Source organism: Eptatretus burgeri, chromosome 11 (genome assembly GCF_056783735.1).
Source record: "Eptatretus burgeri isolate ZD-2024b chromosome 11, Ebu_testis_v1, whole genome shotgun sequence".
Taxonomy (NCBI): Eukaryota; Metazoa; Chordata; class Myxini; order Myxiniformes; family Myxinidae; genus Eptatretus; species Eptatretus burgeri.
Genome location: NC_140971.1, coordinates 33,888,848 through 33,914,805, shown reverse-complemented (window position 1 = coordinate 33,914,805; position 25,958 = coordinate 33,888,848). Strand labels below are relative to the sequence as shown.

At 43.9% G+C, this 25,958-nt stretch overlaps 1 protein-coding gene across 1 annotated transcript in view; it reads right to left on the bottom strand.

The window, feature by feature from the left end:
• Window positions 1-14,347: 14,347 nt before the first annotated feature.
• The window catches only part of LOC147016816 (talin-1-like), a 166,083-nt gene continuing 154,472 nt past the window's right edge, over window positions 14,348-25,958 (bottom strand). The window contains exons 53-57 of the mRNA XM_085845847.1: window positions 20,379-20,504; window positions 20,073-20,135; window positions 17,753-17,935; window positions 17,525-17,656; window positions 14,348-17,396 (exon numbers count right to left, since the gene is read on the bottom strand). Coding sequence (XP_085701973.1) covers window positions 17,268-17,396; window positions 17,525-17,656; window positions 17,753-17,935; window positions 20,073-20,135; window positions 20,379-20,504 — 633 coding nt within the window. The 3' untranslated portion in view covers window positions 14,348-17,267. The remainder of the gene's footprint in view (window positions 17,397-17,524; window positions 17,657-17,752; window positions 17,936-20,072; window positions 20,136-20,378; window positions 20,505-25,958) is intronic.

Below are 25,958 nucleotides of genomic sequence, written 5' to 3'. Positions count from 1 at the left end.
ATCATCCCACCAAATTTGATGCAATTCGGTTTAATACTTTTTGAGTTATACGAATCACAAGATTACAAATAAATAAATAAATAAATAAATACACGCCGACCAAAACATAACCTTTCGCAGAATGCGAAGGTAATTAGGGGACATATGGTTGCACACAGGACCCCCCTCAGCCCCCAGACTATAATCCTCATGAACCCAGTCTGCGTTGGCCAAGTCTTCTTCCAGCCCCCGAATTTGATCCTGTGCATCGGCCAATTGTTGTGACTCCCCGTGAACCCAGTCTGCGTTGGCGTCCTCATTCATCTGCCCCGGCGTGTACCGTGACCACGTGGTCTGAACCGGTGGGCGGGAGAGCTTCCTTCGCGCCTTGCGGCTCGTTGCGCTATAATTAGCCCTCTCTCGCTCCGTGCCGCGCCGAGATGGAGCCGCGCCGCCATTTTGCGACTCCATTTTCGTTATAATTTGAAAATCCTTCCTCCGATCCGCTCACGCATAAAATCAAATTTGCACCGTTTTTTTGTACTCAATGTCCGGGGTGCGAAATGCACCGCAGGTCCAAATATCCCACTCCTGACGACAGTTTTTTTTTTACGAATCGGGCGAATTTATCGACGCGACACGAAGTGATTCAAGGTGTAACTTCACACCCGAATCAATCGGATTTGGGGCCATCAGGGATCACAACACAAGCAATAAACACCACAATGGTTATACTAACTATCAACCCGTTCTTAACTAGGGAACCACGGTCTAAAGGTTTCGAGGGGATTCTACGAAATATGCCTCATACAACACGTGCAAACAAACAGCATGCATGCACACAGAGTACTTGGTGATGGCTCATGGACGAGAGGACCGTGTCCAAAAGTACGAATATCGCTCGTAACAAGCGGTGGTGTCCACGGGTTCGAACTCCCGCTCAAACGCGCTGCGCGGCAAGATGGCGGCGCGGTATTCTTCCTCCTTTAGTCACCACGCGCGCTCTGACCCGCGTAGGGTCCAAGATGAGCCTCAGCTGATCTCTCTCACGGTCCAGCACACAAATCCCGGCCTGGCCTGTTCTCCATACAAGGCCCAAGTCGAGGTCCAAGTTCCACAGGCGGATCGGCAAACGTGACGCGCCGTTGGTGAGTAAGGACCGTCCGAAGGTCCGGCTTCTCCTCTCCGGCCTTCCCGCCTCGAAGCCCGACTCCCGCTTCGTCCTCTCAGTGCCTCTCTCGGTCGAATCACCGACATGCAAGTCGGGTTAGCGTCTCTCCCGGCAGATCCAACATGGTGCCTCCTTCGTTCGCGCACTTCGAGACACGAGCACACTTCGAGCGCCACTACTTCCACATACTCATCTTTTGTTTCTGCTTTCTCTCTTCTCTCGGCGACTCTCTGACCAAAGGCTCCGCCCCCTTCGCGTCACTTCCTCTCCAGGCCACACCTCTCGCTCTAGGCCACTCCCCTCCCGTTCGTACAGGAGAGGAAGAAGAATCATCTCTTGTTTCTCTCGTTTCACCACCGTATGAACAAAAAAACACAGTCTTCTACACCTCCCGACACACACATATCATCCCTTACACCACACAACCTATCTAAACAGGCATTTAATGGGGGATCTGAGCTAATCCTATTCTTAGTAATCCCATTAAGGGCCATTTCCAAAACAATATACACTTGTACTAAAACCATTCTGTCCAACTCTAACCAACACATCCAAATATGGAGCAACTGTACAATCATTTCCACTCCTGTTTGCAATCAGACTATCTGGATAAATCAGACTATCTGGATAAAATTTCCTAATTCTCAGAGATAATACCTTGGAGCGACTTATGACAAGGAACGTATTGTTGTAGATTTCCGCCCGCCGGCGTGCGGACAACCACGTCGAACCAATCGCGGTCGCTTCGCCCACCGAACGGACAATCCAGTCGCGGCTTTCTGGATCAATGCCGAAAACCAGTCAGGGGTGTGTTTTTAACCACACCACAACCTTGTCCGTACCCTACCCGCGCGTTACAGGGTCAATCGCCGAATTGTCGATTTACCTAATTATTTGTGCGGGTAGACTACCGAGAGATTGTACCTCAACGGGACCGCTTGGAAACGAGCCGCTTGAGCAGCTCGCTTCCTTTTGGGATAACCGAGCGGGGTAATATCGCGCAGTCCCGTTGGACCCGATCACTTTACCGGCTATTTAAAACCAATTATATTCCGAGAGCAAGATGGCAGCTCAATTAAGGGAAGAGGACGCAACGAACAGGTTTATATTCAAACAAGGACATTTATTGTAATAAAGTACGTAAGCAGGCATGCACGTATGCAATTAAACAAGGCAAAACACGTATGACAGGAGAACTACAACCATTCTACACAATCACTTAACAGTTTTTACTACTTAGTAGACACGGGCCCACGGACACATGTACACACACCCAAGAAATGGTGGCAGAGGCCTTAAATAACGAGCTCCAGCTCGGAGGACAGGTGAGCTGAAACCCAGAGCCTATCTCGAACCTCTCCACCTCGTGTGGTCTTCAAGTTGTTCGGACCCGAGCTCCAGTGAGAGCTAGTTGGATGCAATCGCCATCAGCCACGATCCTTCCCGAGCTCCCGCGAATCCTCCCGCGCTTCTCAACACGTGCTGGCGAGACGAGGCACCGATCCTTACCGTCGATGCGTCGCTTCCCTGAGGAACCACCTCCAAGAAGAGGTCGATGAGTCGCACAAAGCCGGGAACCAAAATGGAGAACAAAGAGCTCCATGAACCAAGAAGAAGAAGCCACCACTCGCAGCTCGAGCTGAGTAACCAGCTCAACTCACTTCCAAACAAGGCAGCTTGAAGCAAAAACCTTTCAAAAGCCTCCAACCCTAACCAGAGTCAAGCAGGACCCGAAGCTCTGCTGAACAACTCCTCTGCAGAAGCAAAAAGCTTCTGATGGGCTCAACCCTAACCCAAGCCAAACAGGACCTGAAGGTCTGCTGAGCGACTACTCTCTGCCGAAGCAAAAAGCTTACTACTCAAGAACAAAGAAAGGATCTCGTCCTTATCCTTCTCCGCCCCCCCTCCCCCATGCCGGGCGTGACTCATGCCCTCGTGATCCATCCCCCGCTCAAACAAGGGTGGGAGGGAGTTGTTTAAATCATGAATCACGGGAAGGCAGGGTTCTTCTTCCTCTTCGCAGAAGAGGGGGAGGGATGTCTCCATTGTTTGTTCCCTAACTATTAAATCGATCCGCAGTGCATCTAATCGATTTCTGAACATTTAAACAATGAAAGGTGAGCTATCTCGGGAACAAGCACTTATCGACATAGCTGACTAAAGGAACCTGTATGTTATGTGCAATCAAATTCCAAATTCGTAACACTACCCCCTCCCCTTTTTACAGACTCGTAACGAGTCGTCAAATTTTCGTGTGACCAGCATGTGTAAGTTTTCCCCCAATACGTTTTACCTTCGGATCCCTAAGTGCGACATTTCTTTATACGTGTCCCAAAAATAAATAACCTAATGCGCTGCGTAACTAACTAAACAAACTCTCAGACTCATTCGGACAACTTAACTAAAATTGCCGGCGCTAAAACAAACATGCAGGTGAGGTTCCACGAATTTACAATTTTCACTCAACTTATCCATTACTTAACCATGTAATGGCCCAGGACCTGTGATCTGTGAAAGGGGTGAAGGTAAAAGTGATTTTAAAGTTCATTGATGCAGGGGAATGGATGGAGATGGTCGCAAAACACAAAGGAGCATGATAGATGCAAGAGCTGCCTGCAGGGCAGTCCTTGCAAAACTGGATGGTCCTGGCGCACATGGTGATGGATGGACACAGGGGCAAATGCAAACAAGGGCAAGCAGGCATGGGGTCATGGCAGAGGCAGGCAAACTAGGCATGGCAAGGCAAGCCCAGGCAGAACAGGCGGCTGCAGCACAACAGGCTGGCAGGTGAAGCTGGCCGGCCTCTGGTGTGGTTCCATCAGGTCTGGAAGGAGTGCGGTGGTGCCGGCCGCTCTGAAGGCGGGCTCGGACCTAACCTACTGTCTTCCCCCACTCTATCGCCTTTGCCTGTCCCTATCCATATCCACTCCCTTAGTTTGCCACAAAACACAACAAAATTTAGCCCCTCTTTATTTTTATTTCCCTTTTATAATTGTCTCCCTCACCCCCTCTATCGTCATTGCCCGGCTAGCCTATCATGTCCAGCTAGCCTACTCCCAACCCCTAAAATCGTTTTTAGAGGGAAATAGGGAGAAACTAGTGTCCTGTCTCGAGGCCCAAATGAAGCCTCAGAATGGCCTCCTCAGAGTTCAGCGATCTACCCAGGTGCGTCCAGCGGCCTACAAACAGCGAAGGGATGGATGGTGCGAAGGGATACATCTCCTAACTACCCCGGGGCTTTCCAAAAACACCTCACACTTTTAAACTATCGGTTCGAAAAACCTTGATTCCCGTCGCCTGTGTTGGTGTCCATTATAAATTTGAGCCTTGCCCTCAAATTTTCATTTGTGCCCTCGCACAATTTCCTGGCTGGGCAGCGTGGCTCAACTGGCAAGAACTCCCCCTCTGCCAAACTCTAACCATGGCACCCCCAGGCCCGCAGGCTGCCTCTGAGCCTAGCTGCTCCCTACAATGTGGGAGGTTGCCCTCTCTGGCATTTCCCCCCTCCGATGCCCACGTGGCGTGTTGATGCCCCGGGTCCCTTTCCGAGGGTCGCCCGTGCCCACTACACTGCCCCCGTGGCATTCTGGGACTACAGGTCCCGTTTGCGACGGGTCGCCCATGCCCACTACACTATCCCGTCCCATCTTGGGCTCTTGCCCTACTCTGGCCGACTAGTCCGGTGCTCGGGGTGCCCACTAAACAAAACTCACCTTTCCACAGCCACGCTCCCAGCCGGTCCATGAACTCTTGCACCCCTCCAAACGGGTTTCGTGCCTTCTCTCGACACCAACAACAAAACGACCTCCTTTTAATAAATTTGAATAACCCACTAACTAACATTAAACTGACCTCGGGGTCATTTGGGTGTGAATCACTCCTCCCCCCAACCAGTCATTTGCACCATGCATACCACATTCGCTCCACTCACACACTTGGCCCCACTGTCCCACACTCATTCCTCACACACTTTCCTTTCGCAACTCACACCAACACTCTATACTGCCATCCTCTAACTCAATCCCCTGACTAACTCGTGCTCCCTCGTCATCCCTTAAAACTCATGCACGTTCCATTTACTCTACGTAGCTAAGCTACGTCTCCTCTACACATTTCCATGTCTGTCCATGTCTCCAAAAATTCAAAAATTCCCATTTCCTAAAGCTAAACTGAAATCCCTCGAACTAATCCATTCCACGGGCTCCATGAGGCCTTGTCCCTGCCCCATGAAGCCGGTCTAACTATCGTTAACCCATCCCCCTAACTAGTACATTTAAACAATGAAAGGTGAGCTATCTTGGGAACAAGCACTTATCGACATAGCTGACTAAAGGAACCTGTATGTTGTGTGCAATCGAATTCCAAATTCGTTACAGTTTGTACTATTTCCTATACAAGTGAAAGTAACCGTATTAATGCTTAACTCTTAATATAACATCGACATAAAACTTTTGACAAACAACAACAAAATTATTCGTAGCCTTCTCCGCTGGAGCTATTATTTAGCTATCGTGGAGATCCTGAATGTCTTTACGAATACTCAGCTTGTTCAACATTGGTTTAGGCCGAATCAATGAAAGCAAACCCCGACAACTAAAAAACTTAATCCTATTATCCAGGACTTTTACAACTCTGTTAAACCATGTATTAAAACTGTTTACAGATAATTTAAACTTGGTGCACATTTTGTTAACAAAATTAGAGACAGAATCCACAATTGAAGACCTAATGCAGCTCCAAGGTTGAGTTACTGGTTCCCTACATTTAGCTCCCATTTTCATCAGATCCCTAATTTCACTATTACTAATTATATTCAAATCACCAGAAACTACGTGTCCACAAGGATCATATAAAAAAGGGGAAGACGAACATGCACAGTCAGTTTCCAAAATGTCCTTCACTATATCTATACGAATAGTTTTAAGAAATTTACCATAATTGAATAAGGATTGTCCTATGGTCTTGGTGAAAGTGAAATAAACCTTTAATGGGGTTCACTCCCTATCTTTATCTGGCAATAAACTCTCTTCACTAGTATTCCTAAAAATAGAATGAAGCTGAAGCCTATCTTCCTGAATGCTGGAAAAATCACAAACTAAGATCTCGTGAATTCTATCACCTTTGGGAGTAAACTTCTTCACCAGAACCCTGCTACAAAAAGCTTCAATCAAAAACGAGCATATGTCATATGAACCTGCTAAACTCCAGAGAATATCAGCCAAGACTTGTTTGGAACATGACCTCAGAAGAACAGTGTCTTTTGGGTCTTTGTGGTATTTTTGGTCTTCGGTGACTTTTGGGTCTTTAGGGTCCTCAGGATATTTTGGGGTCATTGGTGACTTTTTGGGTCCTCAGGGTCTTTTGGGGTCTTTTTGGGTCATTGGTGACTTTTTGGGTCGTCAGGGTCTTTTGGGGTCTTCAGGGTCTTTTTGGTCTTCACGTCTTTTTGGGTCTTTGGGGTCTTTTTTGTCTTTAGGGTCTTTTGGGTTTTTTGTGACTTTTGGGTATTTTGGGACCTCAGGGACTTTTGGGTCCTTGGGGTCTTCATTGTCTTTTGCGGTCTTTGGTTACTTTGAGGCCTTTGTAGTCTTCTGGGTCTTTTTGGTCTTCAGGATCTTCAGGGTCTTTTTTGATCTTTGGTGACTTTTGGGTCTTGTCTTTTGGTCTTCTGGTCTTTGGGGTCTTCAGAGTCTTCGGTGACTTTTGGGTTATCGGTGACTTTTATATCTTTGGGGTCTTTTCGGTCTTCAGGGTCTGTGGGGTTTCTGGATCTTTTTTGGTCTTCGGTGATTTTTGGGTCCTTGGGGACTCTTGGGTCTTCAGGGTCTTTTGGGGTATTCAGTTACTTTTGGGTCTTCTGGGACTTCAGGTTCTTTTGTTGGGGTTCTTCGGGATTTTGTGGTCTTCAGGGTTTTAGGGGTCTTCGTGGTCTTGGGGTTCTTTTGTGACTTGAGTCCTCAGGGTGTTAGAGGGTCTTCAAAGGTCTAAGGGGTCTCAGCAGTCTAACACTAAAGTGTCGGAAGTTACATTCCAATAGTATGTAAATGACAGACATTTAGTCACACGGCTGAACAGAAAGACGGAGGGAAGGAAGGACAGACGGCACCGAGACCAAGCTCTTTTTATATAGTAGTACGTGCCATTACGTGCGTGGCCGTACGTGTGTGGCCGTACGTGCATAAAAAAGAATAAAAAACTTTCAAATCGCGAGCCAGAAACAACAAATACACAGGCCGTTCCTTCACTCTTGCGTGGCCGTACATGCAAACCCAAAATAAAAATTTTCAAACCAGAAACAAACACACAGGCCGTTCCTTCGCTCTCACGTGCCCGTAAGTGCAACCCCCCCCAAAACAAACAAACAAACAAACAAAAAAACAAAAAAAAACCTTTCAAACCTCGAGCCAGAAACAACCACACAGGCCGTACCTTCGCTCTCGTAAACGACGACTGCATTGGGACATTGTGTTTATCTATAAATGCGCATAATAAATCGAGAAATTATTACAATACAGTGAGTCATCACTATCCGGAAGTGGTGCGTGCCCCTACGGAATGTTCACATGCATTCCACGAATTATCGCTTGTATTGAAGTAACAACTGCTGTGATACTTACACACAGAGTTAATTAAAATCCAAATTAAAATCAAGTTTACCACCCTGTCTTTGCTTGGCATGACATTCGCTGCCATTGACCATTGCCACTCCTACGCCACGGTAACTAAGGCACCGATCGATCCCCATCGTAACCGGCACGGCATGTGACGTCATCGTCGGCCGGCCGCGCATCGGCCTACGCGAAGTTAAGTCCTCACTGTCCGGAAGTTCGCATATCGCATTTACGATTATTCGCAATTAAGTTTGAATGGCCAATTATTCAATTAGCGCCAACGTATCTTACCTTTTCACAATGTCATCGCAAGGAAAAACAAAAAGAGAAGAGAAGAGAGAGAAAGAAAAAAAAAAACCGTACGTACAATTTTTTTTATTTTTTCAAACAACCACACACGCCGTTCCTTCGCTCTCGTAAACGACGACTGGGTTGGGGCATTGTGTTTATCTATGAATGCACATAAGAAATCGAGAAATTATTAGAATACACTAAGTTAACACTCTCCGGAAGTCCGTACGTTGTAACCCGTAATGGGGAACGTGGCTGAGGTTCTCTTCCCCATCGGCCACGCCTACGCAGTAACATGTCTTGTCATTGGTTGGTAAATAAATGGCCATAACTTGGGAAGCACTTGTTCGTTTAATATCAAACCTTGAAAAGGCACATAGTCAGGTCCGCAGCAATATAGCTGGCAAGATTCAATTAGATCGGACCAGTGGTGGTCGAGAAACAGCGGTCACACACACACACACACACACACACACACACACACACACACACACACACACACACACACACACACACACACACACACACACACACACACACACACACACACACACACACACACTGCTGGAATTATAGATAGATACACATGGCCAAAAGTATGTAGACACCCCTTCAAATTAGTAGATTCGGCTATTTCAGTCACACCATTGCTGACAGGTGTAGAAAATCAAGCACACAGCCATGCAATCTCCATAGACAAACACTGGCAGTGGAAGGAGCCGTACTGAAGAGCTCATTGACTTTCAACGTGGCACCGTCATGGGATGTCATCTTTCCAACAATTCAGTTCATCAGATTTCTACCCTGTTAGAGCTGTCCCGGTCAACTGTAAGTGCTGTTATCATGAAGTGGAAATGTCTCGGAGCAACAACAGCTCAGCCTCGAAGTGGTCGGCCACGATCTCACAGAACTGGACCGCCGAGTGCTGAAGCGCGTATTGCGGAAAAAAATCGTCTGTCGTCAGTTGCAACACTCACTACCGATTTCCAAACTGCCTCTGAAAGCAACGTCAGCATAAGCTCTGTTCGTTGAGAGCTTCATGAAATGGGTTTCCATGGCCGAGCAGCCGCACACAAGCCTAAGACCACCATGTGCAATGTCAAGCGTCGGCTGGAGAGGTGTAAAGCTCACCGTCTTTGGACTCTGGAGCAGTGGAAACGCGTTCGCTGGAGTGATGAATCACGCTTCACCATCTGGCAGTCTGACGGACGAATCCTGGGTTTGATGGATGCCACCTGCCCGAATGCATAGTGCCAACTGTAAAGTTTGGTGGAGGAGGAATAATGGTCTGGGGCTGTTTTTCATGGTTCGGGCTGGCCCCCTTAGTTCCAGTGAAGGGAAATCTTAACGCTACAGCATATAATGACATTCCAGACGATTCTGTGCTTCCAACTTTGTGACAACAGTTTGGGGAAGGCCCTTTCCTGTTTCAGCATGACAATACCCCTGTGCACAAAGCGAGGTCCATACAGAAATGGTTTGTCAAGATCTGTGTGGAAGAACTTGACTGGCCTGCACAGAGCCCTGACCTCAACCCCATCAAACACCTTTGGGATGAATCGGAACGCCGACTGAGAGTCAGACCTAATCGCCCAAGATCAGTGCCCGACCTCACTAATACTCTCGTGGCTGAATGGAAGCAAATCCCCACAGCAATGTTCCAACATCTAGTGGAAAGCCTTCCCAGAAGAGTGGAGGCTGTTATCGCAGCAAAGGGGGTGGGGGGACCAAGTTCTTATTGATGCCCATGATTTTGGAATGAGATGTTGGATGAGCAGGTGTCCACATAATCTTGGCCATGTAGTGTTGTGGATTGGCTTGTTCTGAACTAGTTTTTTTTCAAAATCACAATTGTAATGCAGAAACGCATATTTTTCATCAAATAGTGTGTATTTTGTATTGTACGAAGCAAAACAATACATTTTACACAAAAAACTTTATTCATGCAAAAACGGTCTGATTTGTGAAATAGAAGCGTTTTAAAGAGCACATTACCTTGTTCTGACCTCGTTTTTGGTTCCAAATCAGTATTCTAATGCAGAAGCTCGTGATTTTCATCAGATAGTGTGTATTTAGGTTTACTTTAGAAAACAACACATTTTAAACAACTACTATTCATGCAAAAACAGTGTAATTTGCCTAATTACAAGCGTTTTCAACACATTGGCTCGTTCTGACTCCATTTAGAGTTGAAATAACGAATCTAAAGCAGAAACTGGTGTTTAAAAAAAAAAATTCAAATTGTGTATATTTTAGCTTTACTTTTCAAAACAACATATTTTATAGAAGAAACTTTATTCATGCATAAACGGTCACATTTGCAGAATATAAGTGTTTTCAGCAACAGATTGGCTTGTTCTCACACAGATTTTTGTTCCACATCACTATTCCAATGAAGAAACAGTTTTTCATCAAATCGTGTGTATTTTAGCTTGTATAATTTGAAGCAACACTTTTTCATTTTTTAACAAGAAACTTTATTCATGCAAAAACGGCCTTATTGGCCTATAACAAGCGTTTTTCACAACACATTAGCATGTTATGACCGTTTTTGTTCCACATTACTATTATGATGTAGAAAAGTGTGTTTTTCATCAAATAGTGTACATTTAGCTTTACTTTGCAAAACAACACATTATAAACAAGAAACTTTATTCTGGCAAAAGCATTTAAATTTGGTTAATACAAGCGTTTTCCATAACAAATTAGCTTTTTCTGAACCCGATTTCTCTTCCAAATAACGAATCTAATGGAGAAACACGTGTTTTGTTTTCATCAAATTGTGTGTATTATTTGCTTTATTTTGTAAGACAAGACATTTTAAACAAGAAATTTATTCATGCAAAACTGGTCTCATTTTCCGAATGCAAGCCTTTTTCAACAACACATTGGCTTGTTATTATATGTAGCTTGATACAGGTACCATGTAAACCTGTACTAACCTGTTTCATGGTCGGGTTGTTGGCGACTAAACCATCCCCCACACCATGTTTTAGGGTGAGAAGGGTGTGTGGATATGGACACCCAGCAGGAATAAAAACAAAACCTGCCAAAGGGTGGAGGAGCTCCTTGTGAACCAACTGCCATCCCATCATAGTGCCAAACTGTGTCTGCGGACGTCCTCCTGCAGTTGCATAACCTTTTTTTCGGAGGTTGGTGGCAGGATTTGCAAGTCGGTCACCGTAAAACCCTTCACACGAAAAAAATTCAAAACACTAAAAACGCAAAGAAACCTGAAAATCCACTCCGTGGGATTACCTCTTGTGCATCTACCCTTCGCATGGCAGTTCACTGGATGACGGGATTGTGGCTAAGCCTGCGGGACCCCCACTTTTTGAGGATAGGAGGAAAAACACGGGGTAACCTTTCCCAGTAGGATTGCGATAGTGTGTCGGGGTAGTGCTGAGGTGTCATCCACCAGACAGTGGTCTCCTTAAGTGGGTGTGTGGAATGTCCTATCCTGAAGAGAGGATGATCACCTGGCTGTTATCATCTGAGATTAAGCGTTTGCACATCGGTATTGTAGCATTCTCTGAGTTTCAGAGACAGGATAGTGGCGAGTTTATGGCGGGTGGACACACCTACTATTGGTCTGGCCGTTCTGATGGTTACCATGCCCAAGGAGTTGCTGTAGCTGTGTCGAATGAGCTGACTCCAATGATAATTGAGGTAACACTGGTCAACGAGCTTATGATGAAACGAAGGATTCTTCACTCCTTGCTTGTTGTTTCCCTGGTCTCTGTATATGCTCTGACTGAGACGAGTGATCTCACTGTAAAGGATGCATTCTATGCCATGCTCGAGTCTGTGTTTCATCAGTGCCCCAGGCGAGACACTCTTCTCGTTTTGGGGAATTTCAATGCATCAACTGGCACTGATAGGAATGGTTATGAGATGTGTGTGGTCTCCATGGGTCTGGAACTGTGAACCAGAATAGTACTAAGTTCCTTGACTTTGCAAGAAGTCATGGACTTAGGGTGGCTGGTTCATGGTTTCAGTACCCACAGGCTCATCGCTGGACTTGGTATTCCAACGCTGGTGGTGTGGCAAAAGAGATTGACCATGTGCTCGTTGATTGTCACTGGAGGATGACCCAGAACTGCAGGGTCTACCGGAGTACTCAGCTCCTCAATAACGACCACAGGCTTGTTGTAGCAAATCTGAAGTTGCAGCTTAAATCCCAGAAAATGGTAACATCCCAGCCTAGGCTGGATGTTGGCAAGCTCAAGGATGAGAGGTTAGCTGAGGAGTTTGTGAACAGGCTGAGTGAGGATTTGGGGGGTCTGGATGCTTTGGGGAATCCTGAAGAGTTGTTCAGGGAGTTGAAGCATAAAAACTGTACATGCCCTGGGGGTGAACAAGGAGGCCTATGTGCGAGGAATCTGTGAAAGGGTAGAGCATCACCTGTAGTCAAGTGATTCTCATCCTGCTTACAGGGGAACTTGCACGTTGCATTCCTCCAAGCCCATCCCTCAGTGTGCATCAGTTAGAGCAGAGGGTGGTGGGCTCTTGACAGAGAAGTCGGAAGTGATGGCCCGCTGGGCCAGTTCTTTTAAGCGTCTGGACCAGGCTGATCCACCAGCTGTTGAGTTGGATGTCAGTGGTGTTACTATCCCTATTGCAGACCCTCCAATCAACTGTCCTCACTGAAAGCAGACGAGAGAACTCACCGAACATCGGCTTACAGCCTATGTTGATCTCTGCAAAGTGTTTGATTCAGTGAATCGGGATGTCCTCTGGAGGATTCTTGGTCTTCATCGGGTGCCGACCAAAACTGATCATTCTGATGTCTGAACAATACTTTGGAACTATATTCTACAGAGTACCGTGATATGAGATGATACCATCTCCAAGTTATTTCCAGTTGTTCTTGGAGTTCGTCAGGGGTGTGTACTGGCCCCCACACTTTTCAGCGCTTGTATGGACTGGATTCTATGGAGGATGTCAGAGAGATCAAGCTGCGGTGCATCGTTTGGGAATGTCAAGATTTCTGACCTTGATTTCACAGATGATGCAGTCATCTTTGCGGAGACTCTGGATATCCTTTTGGGGGCCCTCGAGGTGCTGAATGAGGAGTCGGAGCTGCTGGGATTACGGGTTGCCTGGATCAAAACTAAGATCTCGGCTTTCAATGATGCTGCCATCTTGTCTGTCCGTTTGCAATGAGGATGTTGAGGTCATGGAGAGATTCACTTCCCTTGGCAGTGATATTCATGTCTCTGCTGGCTGTGAGCCAGAGGTCAGTAGTCGTCTGGGTTGGGCCTGGGGAGTCATGGATTCACTGGATCATGGGTGTGGCACTGTCGGTACCTGTGCAGGAAGACGATGGTCCGAGTCTTCAGGTCCTTGATGCTTCCAGTCTTGCTTGACGGATGTGAGACTTGGACTCTGAAAATCCTCTTTATCTCTTTGCTGATAACTCCACCCTCTGCCGTACGATGTCATCCATCAGACTGGCAAGCAGCAGCCTTTTCACTCTCTGCAGATCTGGATAAAATCACAAGCTGTTCCAACATGTGGAGCATGTCTTTCAATCATGACAAATCTCACACTCTCACTACACCTGTGCAGGAGGACAAAATCTGAGTCTTCAGGTAGTTTGTGCTTCCAGTCTTGCTCTACAGATGTGAGACTTGGACTCTGACCAGGGATCTGAGACAGAGACTTAAATTCCTTTGGTACCAGGTCTGTTCTGGGAATTATTGGGTATCGCTGGTCAGACCTTGTTTATAATGAGCGGTTGCTGAGAGACTCAATTGAGATTTGTTACCTGCATAGTCCGTGAGTGTAAGCTGCAGCTATATGGACATGTGTCTCGTTTTCCTGATGCTGATCCTGCTCACCAGATTCTCTCAGCAAGGGAGCCTCGTGAGTGAAGGAGGCCAAGGGGCCGACCACGTGCCTTGTGGTGCAGCAGGTTGATCGGCATCTCAAGGAGATGGGGATGGGCCAGGCATCTGCCTGGGGGATGGACAGACGAAGGCCCCTGGAGTACCGGTGGAAAGTGGATGCAGCGATGTGCTGCTCCAGTGTATGCTCCCATAGCTGAGCTTACCTGAACTAGCCCCGGTCTTCCCTACCTGTGCTCCCATTCTGTGAGCATGTACGAAGCAAATGCTTGTGTTTTTCTCTTTCAAGTCCTCATGAGTTTTCGTGACCAATTCCATAATCTGAAGCACCTGTGGTCACAATGGAAGGCAGAGTAACCATTTGATCAACTTCATGAAAAAAAGAGGGAAAATGGTTGCAAAGCGTTTGTTGTCGTCATCCTAATAGACAATGCAAAAGTTCAGAGTACATTTCAAAACCTCTTTATTAGAAAGCATTGCATCTTTTACAAAAAATTGTAATCTGCTTTAGTACACACACAGACATTTATAGAAAAAGACGTACATTTAGCTTGGGACAAACTACATCGCAAAAGAAAACCTCTCACGTGTAATCCATGCATCAAATGAAGCTCTCGACGACGATAAAATATTCCGACCTCATTTTCACCTGCTAAAAAACCCTCATACAGCGGCAAAACGTGAAATAATATCCAAGAGCACGTTTGTGAAAAAATAATAACAATTATTATAATAAAAAGCCGTGTTAGTTTGAATTGATTTTTAAAGGTGATTTCATTAACAAAAATGCCATGCATATGTAAGTGCTGATATGTAAAACACAAGGCACTGTGATTAAAACAAATTTATTTATGCATACAGCATTGGTGATGAAAAAAATGAAAACATTCGTTCATTTTACATCCAACGAAGTGCGTTTCAGGACCTCCTCGTCAACACGTCCGTCATTACAATCAGGAGGAGATGCAGGCAATTTGGTGTGACGTGCTGCCCCCAAATACTCCATTAACCTCAGGGATTAAAAATAAAGTACGGTATATAAAAACAATGGAATGTTGGGATAGCCAGAATGTCAGATCGTTCTGAGTCAGCAGAAATGCATCGACAAAATAAAAAGAGAAAAATTGCTGGTGTTCTGTAAGCCTCGTTTTCGGTCAACATTATGGCGTGACGATGGATGGAATCAACAGGAGGCTGATGGAAGGAAACACGAGGATGGTGACATTTGACGATAACCCTTCATCAGAACCAAAGAGGAGGGTTAATCTACTTAATTTGCTCTGACGAAGGGTAAATGCCAAAATGCGAGTTTCTCCTTGCTTCCCAAAGTGGTTAGCATACCTCCATCAACATCCTGTTGATTCAATCCATTGCTCTACCTGTCTGCCAACACAGATCTTAACGAGGCCACCAGCAAGACTAATTCTTCATTCTACATTATGGCATGACAATTGGTTTTGATCAAATTATTGTCCGACAGTCAAACCTAGCAGGAACACAATTAAGACATCGATTTGAGTTTTTAATAGTTTATATCAGAAAGTATATTCAATCAATCAATAGATGTTTTGGTTAGCACTTTTCATTTAGGAGTATAATATCAAAAAGTAAAAAAATTCGGGAAGAAGCTATGATGTCAAGAGATTGGGTTTTGGAAGGGATTTGTAAAGTGAACAAGGACAAACGTGTCCAAGAGCCGCGTCCTAAAGGTTTTGTTTTCACCAGAAGAAGAAGAACAACGCGGAGCTCTCTTAGAGCCAGCGTTCGCAACGCGACGCGGCTAAAAATTATGAGGTTGTGGGGATTTTAAAAGGCAGAGAGTTATGCAGTTGATGAGTAATAATGAAGATTGATCGATTACAAAAGGTGTTTATCTGAGTGTGAAGAACTTACCAAGCCAATTCCTGTTGTTATATCATAGTTTTAAGGAGTAATTTAGGTCAGAAATGTAAGAAGGAACTAATTAATTATTTATTTTAAAGAGTATGAGTGATATTTAAAAACAACAAAAAAAGACATGTTGGTGGAATGTGAGCCAGGGAAGTGATTTGAAGATTGGATTATTCATGAAAAAAAATGTTTTTTGCAGAGAACCAAGAAAACAAACAAACTTGTTTTCTTGCGTGTAACGCAAAACGATATCAGAAAATTAATCTAAATCAGTAAACATTGGCAAAATAATACACCAAAGAACATGGCTGTTGGATATCCACACTTTTCGCACACTTACAAAATATCCTACTGGAGTAATTCAAACTACAAGGAACATGGTCAGGACATTTACACGCACATAATGCAACCAACTATACAGCCTGGTAAACAGGAGGTCCTGCAGAACAAGGACAAAACAAAATGAGCACATAATCAATTCATTGTTGCACAATTGAAAACTTCACATGGCGAGAGAAATAATAATTAAAAAATGAAGAAGATATCAATTCTTCCAACCTCAACTTAGAGCACCAGCAAAAATGGGGGCAGCAGAAGAGGTACACAAACATTTGGAATGTCGAGTAAAAGACAATAGGCAGCATAATCGAGATTAACAAATGGCCTGGCATGATATCCAAGAGATGTGCACCGTATCCCATTCCTGAGGAAGGGCATTGGGTAGAGGGCCTTTGAGCGGTCTAGCCTGGGTTTGAATCTTGACCAGGCTATAAACTGTCACCCTGGTGTTTTGCAAGCAGAGCGAGGCATCAATGTGTGCACTGTCCATCGGAAGGACATCAAGCTGAAGTTAAAGATCCCATGTTCTGCCAGCACTAATGTTAAAGGGGCATTGGTGGATGTTAAAGATCCCATGGTGTCTTTCGCGAAGAGTAGGCAAGTTATCATTGGCACCCGGAACAAATAAAAAATTACAACCAGTAGAAGCTCTGGGCTGACCAGCCGGCTCAAGAAAGTCTTGGTCCAGAACTGTTCCCCTTCCCTCCCTCCCCCCAACCCTGTGCCCACCACCCCTTAGTTGATCCCACAATGCTGGAAAGAGGGAGCAAAATGAAGATAACAAAATAACGTGAGATTAAACTAAACTTTTTTTTTCTAAGCAATAAGCCATGACACTTTCTTTTAATTTTTTGGGAATAATACATGATTTCACATAAAACGACTTATACAAAAGTACAATTATTGGCAGTATTAGTTCAGTGTGCAAATGTAATTTTTTTTTTACCCTACAGTGTCTAAGGCTCATGGAAGATGACAGGACATAATGGACAAATTAGTATAACACAGGAGAATTGGATCTGTCATTTGTACATCATGAGGTGAATGTTCAGATCAATACAGGGAAAATGGAAGTTGCAGGGGCTGCCTTATGGAGGGATTGCATGGCGATTAGAAAGGGTCCGCCTTTGATGGGATTCAAGTCTCGTCTTCACGGAGCTCTGACGGGAGGAACTTGTACTGCTGTTGGCGGATCTGCGCTAACTTGCGTCTTGCTTCCTCCAGTTCTCGCTCCTTGCGTAGCATTTCTTCCTGTGCCGCAATTATCTGTGGGATTTTCTCCAATGAGTCAACTGATGTTCCACAGGCGGTAGAGCGCGATTGACGAGCAAAGGGAACAGCTGCAACCATGAGATGTATTTACTGACAATTCAAATGACAACAAATTTCCAAACCTGAGCAATCCCACCAACAAAATGACTCTTCACTGTAGGCACGTTGTCACACTCGTCGTCGTCGAAAGCTGCAGCTTTCTGTGCTGCTTTGACAAGGTTTTCCGAAGCCTTTTTGACAGCATTTCCAGCAACCTGTGATGCAAGGAGAATGCAATAGAGTGTTGGATAACTCAAACGTGGTGGCAAAAAGCCCCCAATACTTTAACCTGTGAGCAGTTTTTCACAAACCTGGAGTCTGCGCATAGCGTCTGAATCTGGATCTGCTTTGACCATGCATGCTACCAGGAGCTGAGCTGTGGAGGCTGCCACCTGCTTGGCCGAGGAAATTAGCTTTTCATCGCTGCCGTGGCCTTGCACAGCTGCGTTGGCTGCATCACAAAGGTTGCTCGTGGCTGCTGCTACCATGCGGGCCTAATGAAAAATCAAAAGGCCGTGGAGAGAGACCGAGTGAAAATTGCTTGCTCTGGTCTTTGTGTAAAACTGTTGAATGAGACCCACATATTGTGCAGAACAAACAAGATATAATGATAGACAGCTCATGAGAATCAATATGAGATTGGAACCAATTCTCATTACAATAAATACAAGGTACAACTACAATGCACTTGAGGGAGGTGCTGACTCATGCTGTTATGTTTCTCTTTGAAGAAGAAGTCATGGTTTTGTGATTTCATGTAATATAACAAGCTTGACACAGGGGTGTGAAGTGGAAGCCAACATGTTTTCATTCACATATACTGTAAATATAATGATTTAGCGTAATATTTATTTAAGTATGATGATATTTCACTGGCAATTAGCATGACTGCAGGATGTGGTTTTTTTTTAAGACAGAAGTGGTCGTTTGTTAATAAAAAATAAAAAAGAAGAGAAGGAAAGTACCAATAATGCCACATGCATATTGATACATAGTACTGTACATCCTAACTTAGACATTGTATCCCCATCCCAAGGAGGAAGGGGCTAAATTTATTTTGCACCCACGACCTGCCTCTGGGTACCCTGGGCAAGCATGCAAAATTTGAGTGAAACTAACCAAGCAACCATACAGTAACTTAGAAGATAAACTTGAGTATTGAAATCAACACATCTGCGTGCATCAGCAGAATAAGTCAACAGCACGAGTAGCTCGATTCACCAAGTTTGGCACAGAGTTTCAATATTGTACACACACAAACGATTATCTAGCACTCACACACCGACCTATAGCCACAGAATGAGTAACTATTGTCCTGCACTAAATTTAATTATATATTCTTCCTTGTCAGCTCAAAGTTGAACTTATCCGAGACTTTCGCAATTTGAAGCTTTGTGCCAAATTGGGTGATTCTACTTGTCCTCATTGGCCAGTTATTCCGACGACAAACAAACACAAACACAGACGGGATCATCACACCACTCAAGCGCTCGGCCTATGGCCACGGCATGAGCAATCAGTGAATAACAATAATTAAAGCAACAAACATGTGTTATTTCTTTCTGTGAAAAGTTCATTTGTAAAGGAAAGAAAATAAGGAAGTAATATGCAATCCAGCTATGTTCACAGGCTGAAAGTGATTAATGATAAAAGTGAAAATGTTAAGAATCGGCTCGTGCAAAAACACGTTAAAAATGAGGTCTAGTGACAAGTCGTTGTGTAATTACATTACAAACTAGAACGGCCCTCGGTAGAGCGTATACTTCCGCCAGGCTGAACAGTTCACATTTTGTATCCCACTGATTGGCTGGATCTACAGCTGGACCTTAACCAAAATCGAATCTGCTTGTTTTTGTCACCAACCTAACTCATCCATCCACAAAGTTTTGTCATAATCCATCCACAACTTTTTGAAATATCATGCACTGTATCATTTTTGGCCCTATCCCTCAATGGTGAAGAATCGCTTCAAAAATTAAAAAAAAATTCTTGTATCTGGATCCAGATCGTTACGAAAATCGAATCGATTCATCTTTGTGACACACCCAACCTGTCCATCAAATTTTGTCTGTGTCTGTTGATAACTTTTTGAGATATCCTGCTCACACACAGACCAACAGAGAGAGAGTGTCAGACAAACAGGGGTTAAAACATAACCTCCATCCACGTTCAGTAGAGGAAGTAATGAGGGTTAGCAAGACACATATGTACTTGGAGTCAAACTGAGGCTTATAAGTACTCACAGAGCAAATGATAATGGTTTGCTGAAGCCTGAATCTAATCAGAGTTTCAGCATATAAAGTATACAAAGGACAAATGAGGCCTATTGGAACATGTAAATATTTTCAGTTCAAGTTAGGTTAGAGGGATAGTCGAAAAGTTCACCCTGCCTACCTCCCACCCCTCTCCCTCACCAAACTATGAAGGAGAACTTCACACAGGTGTATAGCATTTGCCAACTTACGGCATACATTTTTCTGAGCAGTGGTAAATTTGTTTTTAGCTTGAAAAAAAAACTATTTAAGCTTCCATCATGTCGTGACAACACGAAAAGTGCTCACAGTAGAAAGGGAATGCATGCAGTATGTATTTTTGCCAAAATGAACTCCAATGTGTCTTATGGTTACTCACAGCAGAAATGAGGCCTTGAGACCACTGCCCATCATTGGCACCATTAGATGCACATGCCCCCACCTGTTTAAAGGTATGATCATAGACCAAGAAGTAAACAAAGAGGTTAAAAAAAAAACTTTCCAGACAACCAGAAAAGCATAACATATACTGCGGATGTTCCAAATGAAACAAACTGCAAAAGGTTCCCGAGCAGGTTCCATTGTGGGATTTATTCAGTGAAAAACATTTGATCGCTGAGGCTTCCGAGGTTTAACTATGACAGTCAAAAGAAGACTTCAGTAAAAGTCGGACATACATACACACCTTTCCTTGTGCAACCAGCTCCCGCTGCGCCACAGACGCAGATTTCACTAGAGCGCTGGTGGCAGCTGCAATGGCCTTGGCAGCCTCGAGAATCTGCTCCTCAAAGTTCAGGCTTTCATCTGCTTGCTAGTTCAAAAAGGCAAATATACAAGGGGTTGGAGGGCTGTGATCCACTAACACAGCCATAACAACAGGGCAAGTCTCTTATTGAAATCGCACTGCAAATGCATTTCCCATGTGTCCGTAAGTGTCACAAGTCCGATAATTTAACGGTGTCATCATCACACAATGAACATTATGAGGTCATAGTCACTGCATTATTTATTAATGACAAATTCAATGTCATCTTCTATTCACAGTCGCTCTGTGCGAGTACGAGAGGAGGTCCAAGGAAAAGGTGTCGTGGATGGATTTAGCTGCATCCTGCACGTATGCTGAAAGTGCAAAACACTGTGACCATATGTTTGATATACAGTTGGTAAATGACACACAACCATATATACCAAACATATCAGACGATGTTAAGCATTACCAATTCTCCAAGTTCATCGGCGTGCCAACCCTTAGAACCTGTGGACCTGAACCTGCAAGCAAGGCCTGTGCTTGTAAAGGGAGGTATAGGTATCATTGTGCCTGGAATGCAAGGACAGGAACAGAAACGTGTGTATTGGTAAGACGTATTGGCCCTAAGACAAATCTCAGGGTATTTGCATAAATTTGAGTCAACCAATGTTGACGGTTTTTAAGATCAGGCAGACAGAACGAAGAACAGGCAGATAAAATAAAATGACACTTAAATGATATAGAATTTAATGAAATAAAATTAAATAAAACCGACAAGCAAAATAAATAAATCAAATCAATGGCACGATAAATGAAAATGGCCAAGAATTCGCCTTTCATTGCAACAACTTGGCCAATAATTCGCTTCAACTTCAACATCAACTTGGCCAATAATTCGCTTCAACTTCAACATCAACTTGGCCAATAATTTAAATTCACATCAACATCAACATTCACATCAACATCAAGAATTCAAATTAACATCAACAGCAACATCAACATCAAAATTCACATCAACAGCAACATCAACATCAATATTCACATCAACATCAATATTCACATCAACATCAATATTCACATCAACAGCAACATCAACATCAATATTCACATCAACATCAATATTCACATCAACAGCAACATCAACATCAATATTCACATCAACATCAATATTCACATCAACAGCAACATCAACATCAATATTCACATCAACATCAATATTCACATCAACATCAAGAATTCAAATTCACATCAACAGCAACATCAACATCAAAATTCACATCAACAGCAACATCAACATCAATATTCACATCAACATCAATATTCACATCAACATCAATATTCACATCAACAGCAACATCAACATCAATATTCACATCAACATCAATATTCACATCAACATCAATATTCACATCAACAGCAACATCAACATCAATATTCACATCAACATCAATATTCACATCAACAGCAACATCAACATCAATATTCACATCAACATCAATATTCACATCAACATCAATATTCACATCAACATCAATATTCACATCAACATCAATATTCACATCAACATCAATATTCACATCAACAGCAACATCAACATCAATATTCACATCAACATCAATATTCACATCAACATCAATATTCACATCAATAGCAACATCAATATTCACATCAACATCAATATTCACATCAACATCAACATCAATATTCACATCAACAGCAACATCAACATCAATATACACAACAACAGCAACATCAACATCAATATTCACATCAACAGCAACATCAATATTCACATCAACAGCAACATCAATATTCACATCAACATCAACATCAATATTCACATCAACAGCAACATCAACATCAATATTCACATCAACAGCAACATCAATATTCACATCAACAGCAACATCAACATCAATATACACAACAACAGCAACATCAACATCAATATTCACATCAACATCAACATCAATATTCACATCAACAGCAACATCAATATTCACATCAACAGCAACATCAATATTCACATCAACATCAACATCAATATTCACATCAACAGCAACATCAACATCAATATTCACATCAACATCAACATTCACATCAACAGCAACATCAACATTGCCAATAAGTTGAATTCGCATCAACAGCAACATCAACATTGCCAATAAGTTGAATTCGCATCAACAGCAACATCAACATTGCCAATAAGTTGAATTCGCATCAACAGCAACATCAACATTGCCAATAAGTTGAATTCGCATCAACAGCAACATGGTCAAATATTTGACTTCCGGTTCCGGTTCTTGAGTGATAGTGGTGATTCCTCTTCAGGGTCTCCGCAGACTTTCTCAACGATAAATTTTCTGGTCGTTTTTGTCACGTTTTAACTTTTATTTTGTTATCTCTGTGTTTACTGTGCGTTTCTAGTTCGGTCTTGTGTTAAAACTTGTGCTAATTGTTGAGTTTTCGTCGTCTTTTCATATCGGGTTTCCTTGAGGCCTACCCTCCTTCCCGTTTGTGTGCACGATCATGTTTACTGTGTTTTCTCCTTATAACCAGCAGTTTTTATTTTCTCCACTTTTCCCTCCACCCTCCGTCTAACCGAGTAACTTCCTGTACCGACTCTTCTTCCTCCTTCTGACACTCTACCATCTTCTACTTTTGCTGACCCACATTCACCATACACCTTCACAATTTTTTCTTCAACCTTTCCTTCACCTAATCTTACCTAATCTTAAAAAAAACATTTATTATTTTAACATTTCACCTTACACCTCATGTAACCACGTGTTTTTCTCTACACCCTCTTCTTCTTCCTGTAGCTTTCGTCAAACTACCAGATTCCTTCTGCATTTGCTGATTCAAATTCACCAAACACCTGCATGATTTTTCTTCAACCTTTCCTTTTCCTAATCTTACGTAATCTTTATCAAAAAAAAAAAAAAAAACTGTCTCTTAAAATGTTACAACTTCCATTTTCACAGGTGTGGTTGTGGTTCTCAGTATTGGATCATAATTCCCTCTTCTTCTTCTTCTTCTTCTTCTTCTTCTTCTTCTTCTTCTTCTTCTTCTTCTTCTTCTTCTTCTTCTTCTTCTTCTTCTTCTTCTTCTTCTTCTTCAAAAGGCTGTTTTCAATTCGACCTTTCCTTCATCCTGTGTCCAAAACGTCCCATTGTTACAACGTTTCTTTTCTCCATTCTCTTAATTCTCCTTTATTGCATCCCTCACATAATCTTTTTAATCGCATCTCTGACTTTAAATTTTTTTTTAAATCCCAGTATGCGATGCATGTTCGTGTTCCATCAATCGTCCTTTTTATCCAACTTCAGTGCCAATTCACCCCACGTCCTTAAATATACCTCCTCCTAATTCCTCACCTGTTATCCCTCTCCTTACCCCTCCCATCTTGCCCCTCATCCGACCTCTGCTCTTGGCACCTCTTCACCGTCTTCTGCTTCAATATCAGCTCCTTCTCTGTTGTCCCAAAGTGTGTGCTGTTCTAACATCTGTGGGTCCATTCTAACCTAACAGATGTCTCACTCTCTCAATCAGTAAACTCTTCATCACCACAAACATGCTCCTTCCTTCCTCTCAGCACACCTCCTCCTCTCCTTAACCCTACAAATCTTGTGCCTTCCCCTGCCCTCTCCCTTCTTCAACAAACCTCCACCAAGTTTCATGCTTCCCCTCTCCCCACCACTCCCGTCGAACCCCTGCACCTTGGCCGTGCCTGCTCTCATCGTCTCCCCTCCCTCTCAAAGCAACCTTCACACTCTTGCACCTCCAAGCGTCTCTCTCCCCTTTCTCAAAAACTCCCCTTTCACCCTTCTCCCTCCAATCTCCCCCCTCACTCCCCCTTCCCAAAGTTGTCCCACCCTCACATCCACAAAGCTGCCTCCTTCCCCCCCCCTCTCTCTTCCATCTCATCACTCCAACTCATCCGGCCCTCTCCCCTCGCTCTTCTGCATTCCCTCACTCTTTCAACAACTATCCTTAACTCACCCCCCTGCTCCTTCGTCCTACCTTCCCCCTCCCCTGTACCCAAAGCCTCCTCCCCTCCCTTTTCGTTAACAGTGTGGACCTCAAATATCTGGGGCCTTTGCTCAAACCTGACAGATATTTCCATACAAGTTGCAACTGACAAACCAGACATTATCTACTGAACAGAAACTTTTCTCCTTCAAGACGTCTCTGACTCCCTAGTATCTCTCCCTGGTTACTCCCTCTTTCGGTATGACAGACCTGAGCCTCGTGCTGGTTCCCGAGTTACTATCTTCATCAAATACTCCATTTTTCACTCTCCATGCACTGCCCTCTCTCCCCCACACCCCCAAGAATACCTCTGGCTACAGCATCCCTTTCCACCCACCTCATGTTTGTATGTGTGTTGTACCGTCCACCAAACAAAAACATGAACCAACTTCTATCGTCTCATCCCAGCTCTCTTCCCCATATGTGGTGACTTCAACTGTCATCATACCAGTTGGCTGGGTGTGGGTACCTCCTTCACCTGCCATGGCACTTCAGCAAAAGACCTCTGTGACTCATTGGGACTGACACAATCTGTCAACTTCCCGACCCAGATCTCAACCAACGGTACTCAATCTCTTCTGGATTTGATTTTGACCAATTTCCCTGAAAATATCTGCTGTTCTTCCTCCGCTCCAATCGGTTCATCTGACCATGTCCTTGTCAAAGTAGACATCTCTCTGGCTGTTATTGGAGAACCACCTGAGCGCCGTCGAGTCTGGAATTTCAGTCAGGCCGAATCGCAGGGACTTCAGGCAGCCATCAAACTTCTAGATTGGTCTCCCATCTCTACTTCCTCTGACATCAACTCATCTTGGGAATTCTTTCAAAGAAACTTATTCTCTCTCATGCACAGATTTATCCCCTCTCGACTTCAGTTGCACAGATGTATCCTCCAACCCATGGTTCACTGAAGCTTGTGGTGAGGCAGTTGTCCTGAAACAACTTGCTTTCGCCTCAGGGAAGGCTAATCCAACTGAAGGTAATCTCAGTGCCTTCCACAAAGCTCAGAACAAGTGTGTGTCTACCCTCAGAAGAGCCAGAAAACAACATCTTTCTTATCCCAAGCCTGAACTCTCAAACCTGTCTTCCTCCTCCAAATATTGGTTGCACCTAGTTAAGTCTGTTTCTGGTGTATGTTCTCCCTTCATCCCCTCCCTTACCTCAAATGGCTGCACAGCTGACACTGCACATGAAAAGGCTGAATGCCTAAACTCTGCATTTGCTTCGACATATTGTGTCCCAAACCCATCGCTATCTGCACTGACCGAACACAGTCACACCCAGCTGTTCCTAGACTCTGTGTCCTTTTCTCCTGACAAGGTGGAGAGCTTGCTGTCAAACCTCAAATCAGATCCTGCAACCGGTCCAGACGGCATCAGCCCTCGTGTTCTAAAAACTCGCTCTCTGCTCTTGCTCACCTTCTCATTTGCTCAAGGTCATCTGTTATCTGCTTGGAAATCAGCAAACATTACTACTCTGTATAAA